The sequence below is a fragment of the Myxine glutinosa genome, chromosome 5 (genome assembly GCF_964187855.1).
Source record: "Myxine glutinosa chromosome 5, kmMyxGlut1.1, whole genome shotgun sequence".
Classification (NCBI taxonomy): domain Eukaryota; kingdom Metazoa; phylum Chordata; class Myxini; order Myxiniformes; family Myxinidae; genus Myxine; species Myxine glutinosa.
The window spans coordinates 184102341-184124347 of NC_136265.1; the positions used below are offsets into that span (position 1 = coordinate 184102341).

Here is a 22007-nt window from a genome sequence, read left to right on the forward strand (position 1 = left end):
TGTTGACCTTTTGGCTTATGTTGACCTCAAAAATACTTGGTGGTTGAATTCAGTGACCAGATCTGCAAATCCTCTTCAAATTTCAAGTCAATCGGATGAAAACTAAGGAGTTTATAAATTTGACAAAGTTGGTGACCTTTGGTCTATGTTAACCTATTGACCTTTTGAGCCCAAAAACAATAGGCTTCTTGCTTATAACCGACTAACTTTACCATTTGGTGAAGTAAGGTGAAGATCAGTTGAAAATTGTGACCTGTAGGCTACTGACATACAGACAGACAGACAGACAGACAGACAGACAGAATAACGCACAAGACCAACCAATCTGCTTGAAAAATCTTTGATTTTCGCAAGTAAAAATCAGTAGAAACGGATGGCAAAGTCGGGTCGAACACCAACAGCGGGTAGAGTGAAAAAATGGAGGGACTTGAAGCTTTCAAACTTGAAACTGCCCTCACACTCTGTTTTTAATTATTATTTTTGAATAAAACGTGCATGGAAATGACTAACTGTTTTGATGAATTTGTATTGTGTTATGTTTTGGGCACATCCAAGATGACGTCCCCTCTGAAGCAAAAATTTATCTTGATTGAAATATAGCAAAATATGTCAGTTTGAAGATAACATTCTATGGAAGATTTCTACGGAAGTTGTTTATCCTTAAATAATAAAGTACATAAAATGTGAAATGAATGAATGTCGAAGGTAATATTTTATATAAATAATTAATGAGCAAAGTATGGGACATTGTCTTTCTTGATCTGTGATTTATTGAAATCATTTATTTGAAATTTGTTATGTGAGGACATACAACACCAAGCAATGAAATATTTTGAACAAACATTTTGAGTTTGAATCTGCTGCCTGCAACGTGGGAGTTGTTGTATGCAGATGATCTGGTGTTGATTGCGGAAAGTATGGATGGACTGAAGGAAAAGATGAACAAGTGGAAGGAATGTATGGAGACAAAAGGTCTGAAGGTGAATATCGGAAAGACGAAGGTGATGGCAAGTGGTAAAGCATGTGGTGAGGTGGAAAGAACTGGGAAGTGGCCCTGTGCTGTGTGTAGGAAGGGTGTCGGAGTGAACTACATTCAATGTACAATGTGCACTGAGTGGGTTCATCAAAAATGTAGTGGTCTGAGAGGGTCATTGACCAGTGTGGCAGCTACATTCAAATGTAAGGTGTGCACAGAGGGAGCTGCAAATGGAGGAAATGTTGAGTTGGATCTTGGAGACGGCGTGAAGCTGGAAGGTGTGAAAACATTTTGCTACCTCGGAGACATGCTGAATGGAGAAGGTGGATCAGACTCGGCAACGGTTGCTCGAGTGAGATGTGCATGGAAGAAGTTTCGGGAACTGAGTGGCGTGCTGATGAGGAGGGGAGTGTCATTTAAGCTGAAGGGAAAGGTGTATGCTGCATGTGTGAGAAGTGTTATGATTTATGGGAGCGAGACATGGGTAATGAACGTAGAGCAGCAACGAAGGTTGGAAAGGGTGGAAATGCGAATGGTTCGATGGATGTGTGGAGTATAGTTGAGAGAGAGGAAGACAAATGATGAATTGCGAAAAATGATGGGAATAGAGCCTGTGATTGATGCTGTGAAGAGGAACAGGTTGAGATGGTTTAGTCATGTGTTGAGGAAGGATGAAAGTGACTGGTTGAGAAGAGTGATGGAAATGAATGTAGAAGGAAGTAGAGAATGGGGAAGACCGAGAAAGACTTGGCCAAAGATGGTGGAAGAAGAAATGCGGGCAAGGGGGTTAACAAGGAGAGATGCAGAAAATAGGGCAAGATGGAGAAGATTGTCATGGGGACCGCAAGGCTAACCCCCGCTCTAGCAGGGAAAATGGCCTTAAAATGCATGTTGTTGTGTTGTTGTATTTTGAGTTTGAAAAATAATTAATTGTGCTAATTAGGCCATGTCCAATATGTGGTGTCCCGTATGTCAAATTTTCACATATGTTTTCTTTCAATCCATCGAGGAAATGGTTGAGGGTTTTTTAATATTACATGAAATTCGAATTTATTGTTGTGTCAAACAAAAAAAGCATAAAAAAGGAATTTTTATTTCCATGGTAGTATCGTGGCTCGATGTCCGCTTGTCCGAGAAGAACTTGGGACAAACACCTTGAGAATATGAGCCGTTTTATTACGGAGCCGTTACACATGCAGGAAAATAGGATGGCACGAATCTGGCCGGTTCCTTTCTCAAAATTTAATCATCAGCGCATCCTGTTTATATACACAGGGGTTAACGCAAAAAAAGACAAGACATCTCCGCTGGGAGCTTCCCCAGAGGGTTTAGTCACATGCCCATAGCATCACACCAATTCCCTAAGGCTCACCCTTATTAGTTGTGGAGGCCATTACTCTAAAAGGGGAGGGAGAGACGAGCATTCCTGTGTTCAATTCACAATGGGGAAAGTGATAAAATGCAAGTTGGCTTTGCAGACAACAATAACAACAACAACACACTTGAGAGAACATAGACCAACATTCTGTTCTAAAAGGCTGCAAGGCCAAATTCAAATGGAAGTAAAATGAAACAAGTCAGGAGACGACGATGGTTCTTGAGCGAGCGGTATTCAATGACAAAGGTCAAAACCGACATTGAAAAAATATAAATAGGAATGTATTATCTGTTATATGAGACTAGTTGGCTCCACAATACCGAAAATTCGGTTAGATTCCGACAACTTTGAAAATTTGACCTTTGTGACCTTGAAATGTCAAAACGAAGGTTACTGACCTTGAAATGAGATAGAAAATAATGTATAATCAGTTATGAGGTTCGTTAGCTACACAATACCGAAAATTCGGTTCGATTCTGACAACTTTGAAAATTTGACCTTTGTGACCTTGAAATGTCAAAACGAAGGTTACTGACCTTGAAATAAGATAGAAAATAATGTATAATCAGTTATGAGGTTAGTTAGCTACACAATACCGAAAATTGGGTTCGATTCCGACAACTTTGAAACTTTGACCTTTGTGACCTTCAAAGGTCAAAGGTTGAGGATTCTGAAATTTGTTGGAAAACTTGTATTTCATGATGTATGTGATAATATAATATGTACGACATTTCACCCAATCAGGAAGCGAACAATGTAATAAAACCATCAAAAATCGACTTTTCTAAATTTTGTGACCTTGGGGCGAAAATGAAAAATCGAGCTCCGTGGAGCTAGACACATGACATTGGCCTAACCAAATATCGAAACCCCTGTCAGATTCCACCAAACCCCTCGGAGAAGATGTAGCTTGAAATCGATTACCCCATAAAAAGACATCTTTTTCGGGTGTGGCTCCGCCCACAATGGGCGCAATACGCCACTCTACGCAAGACACAACTAGATCATGATATCAACCTCCCACCCAAGTTTCATCAAGATCGGATGATATCATCGGGTAGTTATGCTGCGGACAGACAGACAGACAGACACACACACACACACACACACACAGACAGACGCACACACATGACGAATATAGTGGTCACTTGATAACTCGTGAACCAATTACTTCGACAGTAGTTACATAATCATATTTAGAAATGTGACCTACAGGCCAACTGTGTGACGTTCAGAACATAAAATTTTAACCCAAGTGGCATAAGATGGGTCAGGGAGACCCGGCATGATTATTGTTGTACTGCAACTTTGTTCGAGAAATGTTTATTTGCATGACCAGGGGTCATGCTTAAATCTTTTTATTTATTTTTTTGTGCTCCACTGGGCCACCAAAAGAATATTTTTGGTGGTCCGTATATTTTGTGGTGGTCCGTATACCGTATATTATTTCCTGGTGAATCAAACTTCATAAAAATCAGTGTCCACGTTGAAATTATTATTTCTTAGGACACCTACAGATCAAATTTCAGAGCTTTTCATACGAGCAACCTCACAACTCGTAATCACAGAATACGCCCTTCAGCTGTTCAATCATATACCTACTAACTTCCAGCAAAATAATACAAGGACAATTTTAATGTGTGTTGAAGAAATATTTATTCACGTCATACAGACTTGGCATTTAATATGGAATATTTTTTTTGTGGGGGTGAACTTACTTTTCAAGTTGACTCAGAACCAAAAGTTCATTGGAATTATGTTGAAATTATTCTAGATTTTGTTAATGTGACCTTTAAAAAAAACAAAACCACATTTGACATTTCGAAGCAAATAAATTGATCCTTGAAAGTGATGTAAACTGATATTGAACTAAATTCACGGACAGTACTGTGTTAAACTTCTGTACGTTTTCCAGAAGTATTTCTTTATTTTGCACATTAGCCAAATTTTTTTTAACAAAAACAAAAGTTAAATTACAACTGGGATTACGGACAGTACAATTATGGTTCAGTACGTCGTGTAACCCCCACGAGCATTCAGGAGAGCACGTACATGTTGAGGCATGCTGTTCACGAAATTTGCCAAGGTTTGGACAGGAATCGCTTGCCACGCATTGACAATAGCCTGCTGCAATTCACGCACAGAGGTCGGCTGCTGGTCCAAGTGGTCGATTTGACGCGTTAATTCTGCCCACAAGTTCTCTATCGGATTCATATCCGGGGACATGGCAGGCCACTCCATATGCTCTACACCACGGTCAGCAAGAAAGTGTTGGATCATGCGAGCACGATGAGGCCATGCATTGTCATCTTGGAAGACAAAGTTTCGTCGAAAGGCTACACGAGCAAATGGAAGCAATGTTTCTTCCAGAATGGCCCTGTACTTGAACTGGTTCAGGTTTCCATTCAGAACAACCAGGTCAGTTTTGCCCCCTGCATGAAAAGCAGCCCAAACGGTCACCCCACCACCTCCAGCTTGGACTCTTGGCACTATACAATCTTCGTTGTAGGCTTCATGCACTTGTCTGCGCACTCGGACGTGGCCATCTTTACGATAGACCAGAAATCAAGACTCGTCACTGAAGATCACTTGATTCCAGTGTCCTGGCTGCCATTGACACTGCTCTCTGGCCCACTGCAATCGGCGCTGGCAGTGTTGTCTTGTCAGGCGTAGCTTTCTCAGGGGACGCCTGGCACGATAGCCTGCTTGAACCAGTCGTTGGTTGACTAGCCTTCTGGATACAGGCACATTTGTCCGTTGCTGCCACTCAGCCCTAAGCCGATTAGCTGACTTGGTACGGCCATTGCGGACTAACCGGTGCAGCTGGCGATCATCCCTCCTTGTGGTTCTGCGGGGACATCCTGGCCTCGATATTGGAGGAGGAACACCCCTCCGAGCATTTCGTTTCGGGATCTTTGACACCTGACCTTGAGTGATGCCATACTGCCGAGCAATAGCACACTGTTTCATGCCGGAATTTCGTAAAGCCACCACTCCATGACAAACAGCATTGTCGAGTTGATGGACCATCTCCAGAGGAAGCGGGAATAACTTTTGTATACGTGCAGCAGTTGTTTTCCACTCGTACTCAATACAGAACGCAACAACCCTTATATACCCGATTGTGAAGCCAATCGTCAAATGTACCTGTCTGTACATTTTGTCACGCCACCTGTGATATAATCCTGTTTTTGACTTCTTGCTGCGACAGACAATAAGTGACATGGTTCTTTTAACAAAGAAATCACCGAAGCGTAAAATAAACTCACCAGATTGATATACTGAGTTAAGAAAGTAAACCCAAGTCAAGAAAAAAAAAATCCATATTAAATGCCAAGTCTGTATATTAATTCATTTATTGCATTTTCCCAAACGTTTTTTTTCGCTCTACACAATGTTCAGCCATTGCCAAGATAATTGTCGTCATTAAATCTCGAGAATAGAACTAAAACACGTGTCACTGTAAAATTTGAGTATTTGTATTTGATGAAGTCGGTTTCAAAAACTTCCCGCCTCCGTTCCTCTCACGTCTTCCTCCCTACACACCTTGCAGAACATCACATCACAATATTCCTTGTAATTAAGCCACGTAAGCTCGCTCTCCTATTCCGGTCGATACTTCCCAGTCCTTTTCCCAAGTTCATATTCCTTTTCGATCAGCTTCCTTTTTTCTGCTTGTTCACTTTTTGGATCCGATACATTTTGAGCTCACCTGAAACGTAGTTCAGGGGAGTTTATGCGATGGAGCGTCGTCCGTCCGTCAGTCCATAAACACGCGCAACTTCTTCTCCAAAACTGCTGATGGGATTGTGACCAAACTTAGCCAAAATGACACTTGTTATGTTGTGACTAAAGTTCGTTCACTGCATGAAATAGCTGGGGGTTTAAGGGGGTGTACCGGGGGTCAAAGTGGATCCAGGTTTGACCTCCCAAAATAGGAATTTGCTTTTTCCTCTGAAACTACAAATTCTATTTAGATGAAACTTGACCACAACGTTCATCACCCATGATGTACCAATGGTTGGTCACGGCATTAGAAAAATTTGGGTCGAAGGATGCCTGTGGAAGAGGGGGGTGGTTGCCCCCCAAAATAGGTATTTTTTTGTCTGTATGTTTAAAGTCTTATGATTACATTAGTATAATTTTACATGCTGTCTTGTCTTCTAGCAACCATTGGAATTGGTTTAAAATACTGTGATAAGGTTTAAAATACCTCTAGTCGGTGTAGTGTACTGCCTTATTCGACCAGGTGAGCACCCAGGGGTATTGTCCCTATTTTTACGCCGTAGCCCATAGGGCAAAGCCGTCTAGAACAGTGTTTGTCTGTCTGTATGTATGTATGTATGAATGTATGTATGTATGTCCCCTCAAACGTATACCAATCGGAGCTGAGGATCTGGTCACATGACAGGGTGATGTGATTACGTCTGATGTCATTACTGCGGTGCTGCAGCTGACACTCCACGCACCGCCATTTTGATTTATATGCCGTTTATGACAAACATATTGTCGAACCTGTCATATATCACAATCGCCATGCTCTACCTTCACGTTTTTCATTCAGTGTGAAAACAAACAAACCGATTGTTAAAATGACCATCAAGTATCGAAAACATCGGCGTTACGTCTCTTCCAACAAAACGGTACGTACCCAACCCTTGTGGGGTATGATCTCGATTACAGTCGATCTTCCCTCAGTTCTGTAAGTAAAACTTACTTCACGGATACCTGGATTCCTCCAAATTTCTTTGTTTAATGTTATAAGCAGCATTAGCGACTGTTTAAAAAGCTAATCATGTGTGTTTGTGGTTTATAATATTTTACAACGACTACGCCGCTGTTAGACTTTTGGTCTTTTTTTAAATATATAAACCACATGATAGAAAACTGAAGTGCACGTCTTCTCAGATGGATTATCAGCACCATGTGATCATTAGAGCAGCACCACATGATCAAATGGGTCATTCCAGTCTCCTAAAATTTGTCAGCCAATCAGAAGTTGCGCACTGTACACTGATCTCCGGCACGATATTGCTGTACATTTTGACATTGTGCAATTGCGTGCCAGCGACGCATGCATGCTTTAGAATCTTAGATCATTCTTGCATGCGGCTAACGCTGGGATGCGTGCCTTTTGCAAGCTCGCGGCCTCGCGGCCTATTCAGAGGCGGCAATAAGGGCATGCAAACCAAACTCGGTCTAGCACATGTACTCAGATGTGTTCCATTACTAAGCAGCTTGTAGAGCGCTCGCCAAGTGGCTTAAACACTCAAACATTTAAACGACATTGTTGATAAGTGACAGTTGGCTTAGCAAGCGATAGCAAGCTGATTGGTAATGGAACACTCCTGGATCAGCTTTTTGCGTGAGTTTGTGTTTACGGCTGGTGGTGTCAGGTGATATTTGGATGTTACCGTTATTATAATCAAAAACAACAACAGTCATTTTAAGGCCATTTTTCCTGCTAGAGCGGGGGTCAGCCTTGCAGGCCCCATGACAATCTTCTCCATTTTGCCCTATTTTTTGCATCTCCCCTTGGTGACCCCCTTGCCTGCATTTATTCTTCCACCACCTTCAGCCAAGTCTTTCCCGGCCTTCCCCGTCCTCGACTTTCTTCGACATTCATTTCCATCACTCTTCTCAACCAGCCACTTTCATCCTTTCTCAACACATGACCAAACCATCTCAACCTGTTCCTCTTCACAGCATCAATCGCAGGCTCTATTCCCATGATCTTTCGCAATTCATCATTTGTCTTCCTCTCTCTCAACGATACTCCACACATCCACCGAACCATTTGCATTTCCAGCCTTTCCAGCCTTCGTTGCTGCTCTTCGTTCATTACCCATGTCTCGCTCCCATAAATCATAACACTTCTCACGCATGCAGCATACACCTTTCCCTTCAGCTTCAACGACGCTCCCCTCCTTGTCGGCACGCCACTCAGTTCCCGAAACTTCTTCCATGCACATCTCACTCGAGCAACCGTTGCCGAGTCTGATACACTTTCTCCACCGATGCTTCTCTGATCCGAGTCTACCGTTATTATAATCGCATAAACTAATTTGAAATATATCTATGGGAGTGGCTGGGTTGGGGGGTTCATATTGTTAGCTTATGGATTGGATTATTAGGGGCTTATGGATTTGGTCTTGTCTGTCCGTCCGTGTGCACATGCGTGTGTGCATCAGCAAGCACGTCTCGAAGATGTATTGACCGATTTTGTTCATACTTGGTACAAAGATAATCCATGATGGTGTAGTGGTTACCTGATGCACATGTCGCGGTTACCTTATTCACTTATCCGCATGTGACGGTTACCATTACGATGGGTTTGGTATAACCCACACACACGGGCGTTTGGTTGTGTCGTCGTGACGCACGCACGGCTGCTGGAGCCACGCCCTCCGAAGAGGGTGCTTGTTTTATATAAGCCGTTACGACTTCCGTTCGCGAGCAGTTGCTGGAGATTTCTGTACAATAAACTACCTTTTGTACCCAACGAAATGGCCTCTTCTTATCGTCTTCGGCAACCGCTAAACTGGTGACCCCGTTGCCCCCGAACGTATTCGGGGGCCGAATGAACACGGCAGGATTGCGACCGCAATTTCTTCCACACTGGAGGGGCGAACCAGCTCCGGGACCCTCCGAAGGACGCCGTTACGGGGCGTTGGCGGCACGGCTACTTCGTCGCCTTCGCGCACACAGGCCGAGTACTGCTACTTCGTCGCCTCCGCGCTCACAGGCCGGGCACGGCTACTTCGTCGCCTTCGCGCACACAGGCCGAGTACTGCTACTTCGTCGCCTCCGCGCTCACAGGCTGGGCACGGCTACTTCGTCGCCTTCGCGCACACAGGCTGGGCACCGCTGCTCGTCGCCTCCGCGCACACAGGCCGAGTACTGCTGCCCGTCGCCTTCGCGCACACAGGCCGAGTACTGCTACTTCGTCGCCTCTGTGCACATAGGCCGAGTACTGCTGCTCGCCACTCCTACTACTGCTCCGGCGGATCCCGAGGCTGATGCTGCTCATCTCTTGCGCACGCACGGCTGCTTTACCTTCGCGCGCACTGGAGCCTCGTTGTCTTCGCACGCACTGCTGCTCGCCGCTCCTGCATTTCCTACTGCTGCAACTACAACTGCTACCCCCGGCTCTGTTCCACCCGCGAACTACGTACACGCCCGTGGCGTGCCTTCTGGGGGGGCGCATGTAGTGGTTACCTGATGCACATGTCGCGGTTACCTTATTCACTTATCCGCATGTGACGGTTACCATTACGATGGGTTTGGTATAACCCACGCACACGGGCGTTTGGTTGTGTCGTCATGACGCATGCGCGGCTGTTGGAGCCACGCCCTCCGAAGAGGGTGCTTGTTTTATATAAGCCGTTAACGACTTTCGTTCGCGAGCAGTTACTGGAGATTTCTGTACAATGAACTACCTTTTGTACCCAACGAAATGGCCTCTTCTTATCGTCTTCGGCAACCGCTAAAATGGTGTACATATGCAAATCATTTTGTTTCAAGATCAGATCCAAGATGGCCGACTTCATAATCTTTAGAGATGAGACCGAGGTCGGGGTCTCACTTTGCTGACAAAACATATCACGAACTACTAACTTCTAATCTGGTGTGTGGGTGTATCTACGCATAAGGAAGAATGCTATTGGAAATTGGGTCGCCACGTCAAAATCCAGGATGGCCACAGCCATGTATGTGTTACGGGGTCCTCCCCTATCCCCTGGTCTCGGTAAACCTCCGAACCCCGAGAGCGTCCCCGGCAGAAAAATATGTTATCCTTTGTTGAAATTAATCAACAAGGAAACTCTCAATGAAACCATCAAATGAAACAATCAAATCAATAATGAAACCACACCAAGGGTTATGAACAAATATTATATTAAAAGCATACCAAAAAGCACCCTACAACAAGGGGGCAATCACCCCTGCAATCCAATCTTAAGATCGTACCCCAGCTCAGACTCACGGCACCCGCCAGGGACTGAAGCAGAGCCCTTTTCAAGGTCTCTAGCACACAACGGTGCTCCCGGTGTAGAGGCAATGGCGAGGAGGCGGGAATGGAGATGTAGGTAAGGCGGGGACCGTCATGTTGTCCCAGCCAACCCCAATTGGCGGTGGAAAGAGGAATCCCCAAAGACGCTATCCAAACCTGCATCCACACCGGGCAGTCGCGAACCGCACCGTATTCTTCAAAGGCCGCTGTCGCGCACCCACATCCTCGGCAAACCACCGGAGTGCTGGACCAGCAGACACGACTAATCAAGGGTCCGCGAACGACGTGCGAGGTCCCCGAAATGGTGGTATCTTCTTCCTTGGGTCGCAGCCGCTAGGCGAAGATTCTCCGGAATCTCCCACCTGTACCTGGCTTCACAGGCTTCTCCACGACACCAGCGGTATCAACGATCGCACGAGATTCCTTTCCAGGACTCAAAGTTCCCTCTACATGGACGCTCGACCCAGCTGGGTGCGGAGCTGTTCCCAAATGCCTCGTGTTTTCTCCCCCTTACGCGCTCTTCTTCCTCGCTCCCTTTTGCCTTCCGGGTCACCATCCGATTTCCGGCCACATTTTACCAGGAGCGCTTTTAAACCTTTTAACCACAATAACCCTTACTGAGAACCAACAATAAGAATAATACCAACAATAATTAGGGCCGAATCCGTAACAGTATGTCTGAACTTTGTGAGCGGAATATCTTCAAAAATAAGCGAAGTACCAACTTCTAATCTGGTGTGTGGGTGTATCTAGGCATAAGGAAGAACGCTATGGAAAATTGGGTCGCCATGTCAAATTCCAAGTTGGCCACCACCATATATATGTCTGAACCTTGTGAGCGAAATATCTTGAAAAACAAGCATTCTGAGTATTGCGCCGCAATACATGTCCCCTACCAAAGTTCAAAGTGCCATAACGTTGTCAAAAATGATCGAATATGCAAATTTATGCACGGTTGATGCTGGTTTTCAAACTTGATGTGAGGTATGCTGAGACACATGTGTGTCACGCCTTGCCTCATTGATAAGCCCGCAAGGTCGCTCCGTGGAGCGGCCTGCACGTATTGCACTGTGTGAATTATATAAATAATTATTACCAACTCACGGTCTGAGGTACTCGCGATTCAAGAGATATCCATTTTTAAAATATTTTCGTTTAATTAACGATATCTGCCAAACCACGTGCCCTATCGCAAATTCCAAAAGGACATTCTAGTAGACTGACATGCTGAACAGATTTGTGAAGTTTCCCCTCGATTGGATCAAAAATGAGGGAGGGGCTCGGTTTTAAAGGTTCATGCTTAAAAACGTCATAACTCTGAAACCATCAGTAATTTATTATATTTTTCGGTTCACGATCAATGATCAATGTGTATATATATGTTGCTCGGCTTGGCTCCGCCCCTCCCGAAAGCGCGCGCTGTCGACGTTCACGAGACGAGGCTGAGGACGCGCAGTGCGGCTTCAGGAGAACTCAAGAATAAACAAGAGATATCCATTAAAAAAAATATTTTCGTTTAATTAACGATATCTGCCAAACCACGTGTCCTATCGCAAATTCCAAAAGGACATTTTAGTGCTGACCAGATCTGTGAAGTTTCCCCTCGATTGGATCAAAAATGAGGGAGGAGCTCGGTTTTAAAGGTTCATGCTTAAAAACGTCATAACTCTGAAACCATGTGACGCATGACGTCATGCTCGCTGACTTTTTTTGTTAGTCATGGGTATGCGATTCTGCCTGCAAAGTTTGGCCTTGATCTTTTCAGCCGTTGCAGAGAAAAAGGGGTTTTCGTGTTTTCACGAAAAACAATATGGCGACCGAACCACGTGACCTGTCACGTCATAATTACCATTAAAATATTCGAAAGACCGAGTCCATGATATGGTGAAAATTTGATCTCAATCGGTCCTATTATTGCAGAGAAATTGTTTTTTAAAGGAAATTAAAACTTAAAATGGCACTGAGTTGAGGATCATCAGAATTATCAGAATTACCAAAGTTCAAAGTGCCATAACTTTGTTAGAAATGATCGAAACGTCGTGAAGTTCGAACTTGACCTGTAACTTATCATGAGGAAACCATGTGCCAAGTTTGAAATCATTAGCATTAAGCGTTTAGAAAAAAAGTCCGGAAAACTGTTCTTTGCGTGACGAACTGACGGACTGACAGACTGATGGACTGACAGACTGATGGACTGACAGACTGATGGACTGACAGACTGATGGACTGACGGACTGATGGACTGACGGACTGACGGACTGACGGACTGACGGACTGACTGACGGACTGACTGACGGACTGACTGACGGACTGACGGACTGACGGACTGACTGACGGACTGACGGACTGACTGACGGACTGACGGACGGACGGACGGACTGACTGACGGACGGACGGACGGACTGACTGACGGACTGACGGACTGACTGACGGACTGACTGACTGACGGACTGACGGACTGACGGACTGACTGACGGACTGACGGACTGACTGACGGACTGACTGACTGACTGACGGACTGACGGACTGACGGACTGACTGACGGACTGACTGACTGACTGACGGACTGACTGACGGACTGACTGACGGACGGACGGACGGACTGACTGACTGACTGACGGACTGACTGATGGACTGACGGACTGACTGACGGACTGACGGACTGACTGACTGACTGACTGACGGACTGACGGACTGACTGACTGACGGACTGACGGACTGACAGACGGTGTGCAAACCTATAGTCCCCTCCGGTGTACACCGGTGGGGGGCTAATAAACGAACTACTAACTTCTAATCTGGTGTGCGGGTGTATCTACGCATAAGGAAGAACGCTATTGAAAATTGGGTCGCCACGTCAAAATCCAAGATGGCCACCGCCATGTATGTCTGAACCTTGTGAGCGGAATATCTTGAAAAATAAGCGAAGTACCGGTACCAACTTCTAATCTGGTGTGTGGGTGTATCTAGGCATAAGGAAGAACGCTATTGAAAATTGGGTCGCCACATCAAAATCCAAGATGGCCGCCTTGCGTCTTCCACTTTGTCAACTCACATCACTTCAACGACGGGAGACCTAGGCGTAACGCTTGTTTGATTCATACACCTGCATACAACAACAAACAACATGCATTTTAAGGCCATTTTCCCTGCTAGAGCGGGGGTTAGCCTTGCGGTCCCCATGACAATCTTCTCCATTTAGCCCTATTTTCTGCATCTCTGTTTGTTATAACCCCCTTGCCCGCATTTCTTCTTCCACCATCTTTAGCCAAGTCTTTCTCAGTCTTCCCCGTCCTCTACTTCCTTCTACATTCATTTCCATCACTCTTCTCAACCAGTCACTTTCATCCTTCCTCAACACATGACCAAACCATCTCAAACTGTTCCTCTTCACAGCATCAATCACAGGCTCTATTCCGATCATCTTTCGCAATTCATCATTTGTCTTCCTCTCTCTCAACGATACTCCGCACATCCACCTTACCCTTCGCATTTCCACCCTTTCCAGCCTTCGTTGCTGCTCTACGTTCATTACCCATGTCTCGCTCCCATAAATCATAACACTTCTCACACATGCAGCATACACCTTTCCCTTCAGCTTCAACGACACTCCCCTCCTCGTCAGCACGCCACTCAGTTCCCGAAACCTCTTCCATGCACATCTCACTCCAGCAACCGTTGCCGAGTCTGATCCACCTTCTCCATTCAGCATGTCTCCGAGGTAGCAAAATGTTTTCACACCTTCCAGCTTCCGTCTCCAAGATCCAACTCAACATTTCCTCCATCTGTAGCTCCCTCAATGCACGCCTTATACTTGAATGTAGCTGCCACACTGGTTAATGACCCTCTCAGACCACTATATTTTTGATGAACCCACTCAGCGCACATTGTACATTGAATGGAGTTCACTCCGACACCCTTCCTGCACACAGCACATGGCCACTTCCCAGTTCTTTCCACCTCACCACATGCTTACCACTTGCCATCACCTTCATCTTTCCTATATTCACCTTCAGACCTTTTGTCTCCAGACATTCCTTCCACTTGTTCATCTTTTCCTTCAGTCCATCCATACTTTCCGCAATCAACACCAGATCATCTGCATACAACAACTCCCACGGTAAACCCTCCTTTACGTTCTGAGCCAGCACCTCCATCACAGCTCCAAATAGTCGTGGACTTAGTACCGACCCCTGATGCACTCCCACCTTCACCTCAAACTCACCACTGTTCCCGTCCTTCGTCCTTACAGCTGTACGCGCTCTTTTGTACATTGCCATCACGACTCTGATCAACCATTCCTCCACTCCTAACTTCCTCAATGCCCATGTCAATACTTCGCGTGGAACCCTATCGAATGCTTTCTCCAGATCAACAAACCCAAGAAACAACTTCTTCCTCTTCTCCATGTACTTCTGCAACTGCCTCACAATAAAGAGCGCGTCTGTCGTTCCTCTTCCGGGCAGAAATCCAAACTGCATTTTGTCGATCTTCACCTTCTGCCTTATCCTTCTCTCCAACACCCTTTCAAATACCTTCATTCCATGCTCCAATCACTTTATCGCTCGGTACGAGCCACACTCCAGAGGGTCACCTTTCCCCTTTGTATAGAGGAACTCAGTTCTCAGTACTCAGTTCCCAATCCACTGGAATGCGGCCTTCTTTCACCACCAGATTACAGATCTCTGTCATTCTCTTCACACCCCACCTTCCTGCTGCTTTCAACATATCTCCCACAACTCCCGTCGGCCCTCCCGCTTTTCTACTCTTCATTGTTTTTATCGCTTCCTCAACTTCCTTCTCAGTCGTCTTCTCTGCCGGTCCTAAAACGGGGTCACTCTCTATGTTGCCATCTATGATTCATACACCTGCATGAAGAAGTAAATGTATTTTATTTGCCAGATGTAGGGTGCCCCTTTATATGAACTTTTCTGGAGCATTACTTGATTCCTCCTAAGAACACAAGGGTAGACCAGCATGCCCAGGAGATTTTTTGAATGTCCCTTACTTCCTAGTCTTTGGCAGTTTCTACAAGCTATGGAATGTCCCTTCTTTGTTATACAGACTTGGCATTTAATATGGAATATATTTTTTTTCTTGACTTGGGTTTACTTTCTGAACTCGGTATATCAATCTGGTGAGTTTCTTTTACGCTTTGCTGATTTCTTTGTTAAAAGAACCATGTCACTGATTGTCTGTTGCAGCAAGAAGTCAATAACAGGATTATATCACAGGTGGCGTAACAAAATGTACGGACAGGTACATTTGACGATTGGTTTCACAATCGGGTATATAAGGGTTGTTGCGTTCTGTATTCGTGGAAAACAACTGCTGCACGTTTATAAAAGTTATTGCCGCTTCCCCTGGAGATGGTCCGTCAACTCGACAATGCTGTTTGTCATTTAGTGGTGGCTTTGCGAAATTCCGGCAAGAAACAGCGTGCTATTGCTCGGCAGTATGGCATCACTCAAGGTCAGGTGTCAAAGATCCTGAAACGAAATGCTCAGAGGGGTGTCCCTACTCCAATACCGAGGCCAGGACGTCCCCGCAGAACCACAAGGAGGGATGATCGCCAGCTGCACCGGTTAGTGGCCGAACTTTAGTTAGTGGCCGTTAGTGACCGAACTTTAGTTCGGTTAGTGGCCGAACTAAGTGGCCGAAGTGTGCACCGGTTAGTGCACAATGGCCGAACCAAGTCAGCTAATCGGCTTAGGGCTGAGTGGCAGCAACTGACAAATGTGCCTGTATCCAGAAGGGTAGTCAACCAACGACTGGTTCAAGCAGGCTATCGTGCCAGACGTCCCCTGAGAAAGCCACGTCTGACCAGACAACACCACCAGCGCCGATTGCAGTGGGCCAGAGAGCACCGTCAATGGCAGCCAGGACACTGGAATCACGTGATCTTCAGTGACAAGTCTAGATTTCTGGTCTATCGTCAATATGGCCGCGTCCGAGTGCGCAGACAAGTGCATGAAGCCTACAACGAAGATTGTATAGTGCCAATAGTCCAAGCTGGAGGTGGTGGGGTGACCGTTTGGGCTGCTTTTCATGCAGGGGGCAAAACTGACCTGGTTGTTCTGAATGGAAACCTGAACCAGTTCAAGCACAGGGCCATTCTGGAAGAAACATTGCTTCCATTTGTTTGTGCAGCCTTTCAAGGAATCTTTGTCTTCCAAGATGACAATGCACGGCCTCATCGTGCTCACATGATCCAACACTTTCTTGCTGACCGTGGTGTAGAGCATATGGAGTGGCCTGCCATGTCCCCGGATATGAATCCGATAGAGAACTTGTGGGCAGAATTAACGCATCAAATCGACAACTTGGACCAGCAGCCTGCCTCTGTGCGTGAATTGCAGCAGGCTATTGTAACTGCATGGCAGGCGATTCCTGTCCAAACCTTGGCAAATCTCGTGAACAGCATGCCTCAACGTGTACGTGCTCTCCTGAATGCTCGTGGGGGTTACACGAAGTACTGAACTGTAATTTTACTGTCCGTAATCCCAGTCGTAATTTAACTTTTGTTTTTGTTAAAAAAAATTTTTGGCTAATGTGCAAAATAAAGAGATACTTCTGGAAAACGCACAGAAGTTTAACACAGTGCTGTCCGTGAATTGAGTTCGATATCAGTTTACATCACTTTCAAGGATAAATTTATTTGCTTCGAAATGTCAAGTGTGGTTTTTGTTTCTTTTAAAGGTCACATTGACAAAATCTAGAATAATTTCAACATAATTCCAATGAACTTTTGGTTCTAAGTCATCTTGAAAAGTAAGTTCACCCCCACAAAAAAAAAATTCCATATTAAATGCTGAGTCTGTAGTTGGCCACATGGCACATACCATATAAAGGGGCCTTTTCTATGCCCCTGGCATTTTTCCCAAGAATAACTCCATACTTTAGAAGGAGAGAATGCATGGAAAGGAAAATGCACAAAATGAAGATATGCCAGGGGAAATGTGTCAATGAGAGATCACCTGCATCAGTGTTGATAATATGGTTGTGCAAGCTGCAAGTTTTATTTCCTCTGCTGAGATATAATTTGCTATTTCACCACCATTTGTTTGATTTTGGAATAATTTGGGATGTAGACTTGTACACATTGCACATCCCACTTTACTGGAGCATCATCATTCAGACTTTGTTGACAACATCTTGCATTCAACCGGTGTACCAGTTGTGTAGGTGCAGTGGAAAACGGCCTTTTGATTTTGCTGATGCTCATAAAGGACAATTGCCCGATGGCAGAGCGCTTGCTTCACTGTGGGACACTGCAGATACTGTTCATCTGTGTCCGAGACACAATCCCAAGCATGCAACATGCTTGCACTCTTGCCACAACGGCTTTGCTGCACCTCTCTCACCTCGGCCTTGCGGACAGCATCAATTTGCAAGGTCTGTCCCAATAATCCAATGCTTTCAGCCTTAAAATGAAAAATAAAAACTTCAAAATGAAAAAGGAAAAATCAATAAAAGGAAAACACCATTACGTGAAATATTTCTTCAATAATATGATGTATTTGGCATGATCTGTTTCTAACGTGCTTGGAGGGAGGGAGAGGGGGAAGGTGGTGAGATGTGAAGCCTTGTAAGGTGTTCGCTCCTGCTTTCTTCTGGCATCAGCAGCTGACCCCCCCCCGCCCCCCCCCCCCCCCCCCCTGAGTGGCATTTGATTATTTCTGCATATCAACCTTTATTTACAGAGGATGAAGGGGAGAACCTGAAGGAGCTCGAGTTGAAGGTGTTGCTGACACGGCTGCAACTTGGTGCATTTGGCAAGGACCAGTCTATGGCATTGGAACGGCTGGTGAAGCAGGAGGGTGGTGTCCTTCCACCCGCCATGTTGGAGCCTGACGTGTTCCGTTCCTTAGTGCAAGCAATGCGCTTCTTGCGAACTGAGAGGCCTGCACAATTGGCCCTTGCAAGGCAAGGACTGTTAAGTGATATACTACCCTCCACTTTTACCCCCTCCCCCCCTCCCCATTTTTATCCTCCGTGTTACCCTTTCCACTCTCCTTCACCCAACTCTCCTTCCCCATACACTCCGACACCACAATCTCCTTCCCCCTACTCTCCTACCCCACACTCTCCTTCCCCATATTCTGATTCCGTCCTCGACTCCCCGCCTCCCCCCTTCCCCCCAACTTAGACTCTCAACCCCACCCCCGACCTAGACTCCCCCCCCCCCTGAGTAGTAGGGAAATGGGGGTTATAAAACACACCCAATTTTACATGTAAGTGAATGGGGAAAATGCGTAGGAACTTATGGGCCACCCACCGAAAACCCAAAAAACATCCGCCTATTTCTCCCTTTCCCATCGAAACCATTAACAAAGGTTGAATCCTAAATAGACCCCCAAACCCTTTGTTGATTGTAAAACACACCCAAATTTAAATGTAAGTGAATGGGAAAAAGGGAAAAACGATTCATAAAACACCCCCTTAACCCTTAAAAAATCCTCCTATTTCTCCATCTTCCTCGAGCATACCAACGAATATTTATTCACAAGCCACGCCCACTTTTTCCATTGTTCCATTGATCAAACCCTAAAAAATTCATCTATTTCTTCCACTTTCAAATAAACCTATTATTAAATATTAAATCCTCAATAGACCAACTATTACAAACCACACCCACTTTTTGATAAACCACAACCACTATTTCCAAAACACCCATACCCCCAAAAAATCCTCCTATTTATCTCACTTCCTCCAAGCCCTTTGTTGATTCTAAAACACTCATGCCACTCCATTTTCTCTCATATTTTCTTTGAACTCATATAGAGAGCCAATGAATATTTGACTATCTTTTTATTTTAGGGAATAACTTTATTTTCTTCTGGAACTCATCACCATCAAGTATATTGATGAATAGTATGCTTGAACTTGGTTCTTGGTTTAAATATCTTTGATTGGAGTACTTCAAGATTTTTTTTTTCCTTAATAAATGAGTCATTATTCAGTTGAAGATTTTGAGGATTATGATAGTGATGATAGTATCTCGATTGAAACAGAAGACTGTTATGATACTGAGAGTTTGTGTTCAAACAAAAGTTATGAAAGTAGTTTTATAGATGATGATGATTATGAAAGCACTGATTTATAGTGAAGATGAAATTTATTTCAAGTAAAGTTTTACGATATAAATATGATGAATCTATATGATATACCAGATGTTGAACCTCTTGAATTCCCCGATATGCCCGACGATAAATTAGAGAATTGTCCGGCTTGTGATAGGGTGGGATTAAACAGAGGCCTATAAAAAAATCCTATATCAAAAGCCTATATCGTATCCTAAATCCTATATCCTAAATCCTATATCAAAAGCCAATAAAAAAGTATATTTTGTGATTATCTTCTAATTAATGATGAATTTTTTTTTTAAAGGAACATAACTGTTTCAAAATTACACCAAAAATGAATTACTTTACAAGATTAATAAGAGAGATGAATATTTATTTTTCTGATGAAGTCAAACATTTATTTAAAGAAGACTTTCACACTGCTGTTGGTATTTATGATGTTGAATAAGCTCCTTTCCTTACATCGGAAGAGATTGATAAAATTACGATAATGTTTAATGGTTTGATGTTATTTGCTATTCACGAGTCATTTTCAGGGAAATGTCAACGCAAGATATGACATAAATAAAATAATGAATTATCTTGAAATTAAACCTGAACTCAGGATAAAATATAGAGTTTCGAAAAAAGGCTCATAAAAAATTAGATGAATTGTTTTCCAAATATATAAATGAATGATTTTTTACCCGTTTGGGAAAACAAGATAAAATTTAACAACCATAAAAATCTCCCAAATTCATTACGATGTGTAATAGTTGGTTCAAGCGGATGTGGAAAAACCGGTTTGCTTTTAAAGATGCTCTTTACCCCCAACTTTTTAGATTATGATAATTTAATAATTTTCACAAAGTCAAGTTTTCAACCCGAGTATCAACTACTATCACAAGGTTTTAATGTGGGCCTTCAAAACGAAGATATAATCAGTTTATTTAAACTTCAAAACAAACTAAATGATTATAACATTGAGGATATAGTACAACTATTTTGTGATACACAGAAATCAAAACCAAAACCCATAACTTGTATTCTCCGTGATAATACGGATGATATACCTTCACCCCAAGATTTAGATAAATCAAAAGAGAACCTCGTTATCTTTGATGCTTGTGTTAATGAGAGAAACTAAACGGTTATGGATAGCTTCTACGAAGATATATGGGCACCTCCGGGACACAAAGGTGATCCCGGGGGAGGAGGCTGTTTCACAGCACCACTTGGTTGTCTGCAACGTAAGGGTGAAAGGTGCGAGGAGAGCTCAGCGGGTGAAGTACCAACCGAGAATGAAGGTGTGGAGGTTGAAAGAGGTGACAGTAAGGGAGGCATTAAAAGAGAGGCTGAGTAGGGTCGAGGATGATGTGGTTGAGCTTGAAAGTGGTTGGATGTCAATGAAAGCTAGTCTGTTGGGAGCCGTTGGTGAGGTATGTGGATGGACAAAAGGACCACCGAGGCACTCGGAAAGATGGTGGTGGGATGATGAAGTTGGAAAGAGGATTGACGAGAAGAGGAAGAAGTTCATGGGAAAATTAAAGGAAGATGGAAAAGATATATGGAAATGCTGTTGAATACAGAGAATGAATGGGATGGCAACATAGAGAGTAACCCAGTTTTAGGACCGGCAGAGAAGATAACTGAGAAGGAAGTTGAGGAAGCGATAAAAGCAATGAAGGGTAGAAAAGCGGGAGGGCCGACGGGAGTTGTGGGAGATATGTTGAAGGCAGCAGGAAGTTGGGGTGTGAAGAGAATGACAGAGATCTGTAATCTGGTGGTGAAAGAAGGCCGCATTCCAGTGGATTGGGGACTGAGTACCCTCGTCCCTCTATACAAGGGGAAAGGTGACCCTCTGGAGTGTGGCTCGTACCGAGCGATAAAGTTATTGGAGCATGGAATGAAGGTATTGGAAAGGGTGTTGGAGAGGAGGATAAGGAAGAAAGTGAAGATCGACGAAATGCAGTTTGGATTCATGCCAGGAAGAGGAACGACAGACGCGCTTTTCATTGTGAGGCAGTTGCAGGAGAAGTACATGGAGAAGAGGAAGAAGTTGTTTCTTGGGTTTGTTGATCTGGAGAAAGCATTCGATAGGGTACCATGCAAAGTATTGACATGGGCATTGAGGAAGTTAGGAGTGGAGGAATGGTTGATCAGAGTTGTGATGGCAATGTACAAAAGAGCGCGCACAGCTGTAAGGACGAAGGACGGGAACAGTGGTGAGTTTGAGGTGAAGGTGGGAGTGCATCAGGGGTCGGTACTAAGTCCACTACTATTTGTAGCTGTGATGGAGGTGCTGGCTCAGAACGTAAAGGAGGGTTTACCGTGGGAGTTGTTGTATGCAGATGATCTGGTGTTGATTGCGGAAAGTATGGATGGACTGAAGGAAAAGATGAACACGTGGAAGGAATGTATGGAGACAAAAGGTCTGAAGGTGAATATCGGAAAGACGAAGGTGATGGCAAGTGGGAAAGCATGTGGTGAGGTGGAAGGAACTGGGAAGTGGCCCTGTGCTGTGTGTAGGAAGGGTGTCGGAGTGAACTCCATTCAATGTACAATGTGCGCTGAGTG

General features: G+C 44.4%; 1 protein-coding gene across 8 annotated transcripts in view; it reads left to right on the forward strand.

Moving 5' to 3' along the window:
• CUL9 (cullin 9) overlaps positions 1 to 22007 on the forward strand; it is a 321162-nt gene that overhangs the window by 70275 nt on the left and 228880 nt on the right. For all 8 annotated transcript variants that reach the window (XR_013623648.1, XR_010984381.2, XM_068115286.2 and 5 more), the window contains 2 exons: positions 17543 to 17760; positions 18069 to 18291. Coding sequence is in view for 6 of the 8 variants with exons in the window: in XM_068115286.2 (XP_067971387.2) it covers positions 17543 to 17760; positions 18069 to 18291 (441 nt within the window). In the remaining 2 variants the exon portion in view is untranslated. The remainder of the gene's footprint in view (positions 1 to 17542; positions 17761 to 18068; positions 18292 to 22007) is intronic.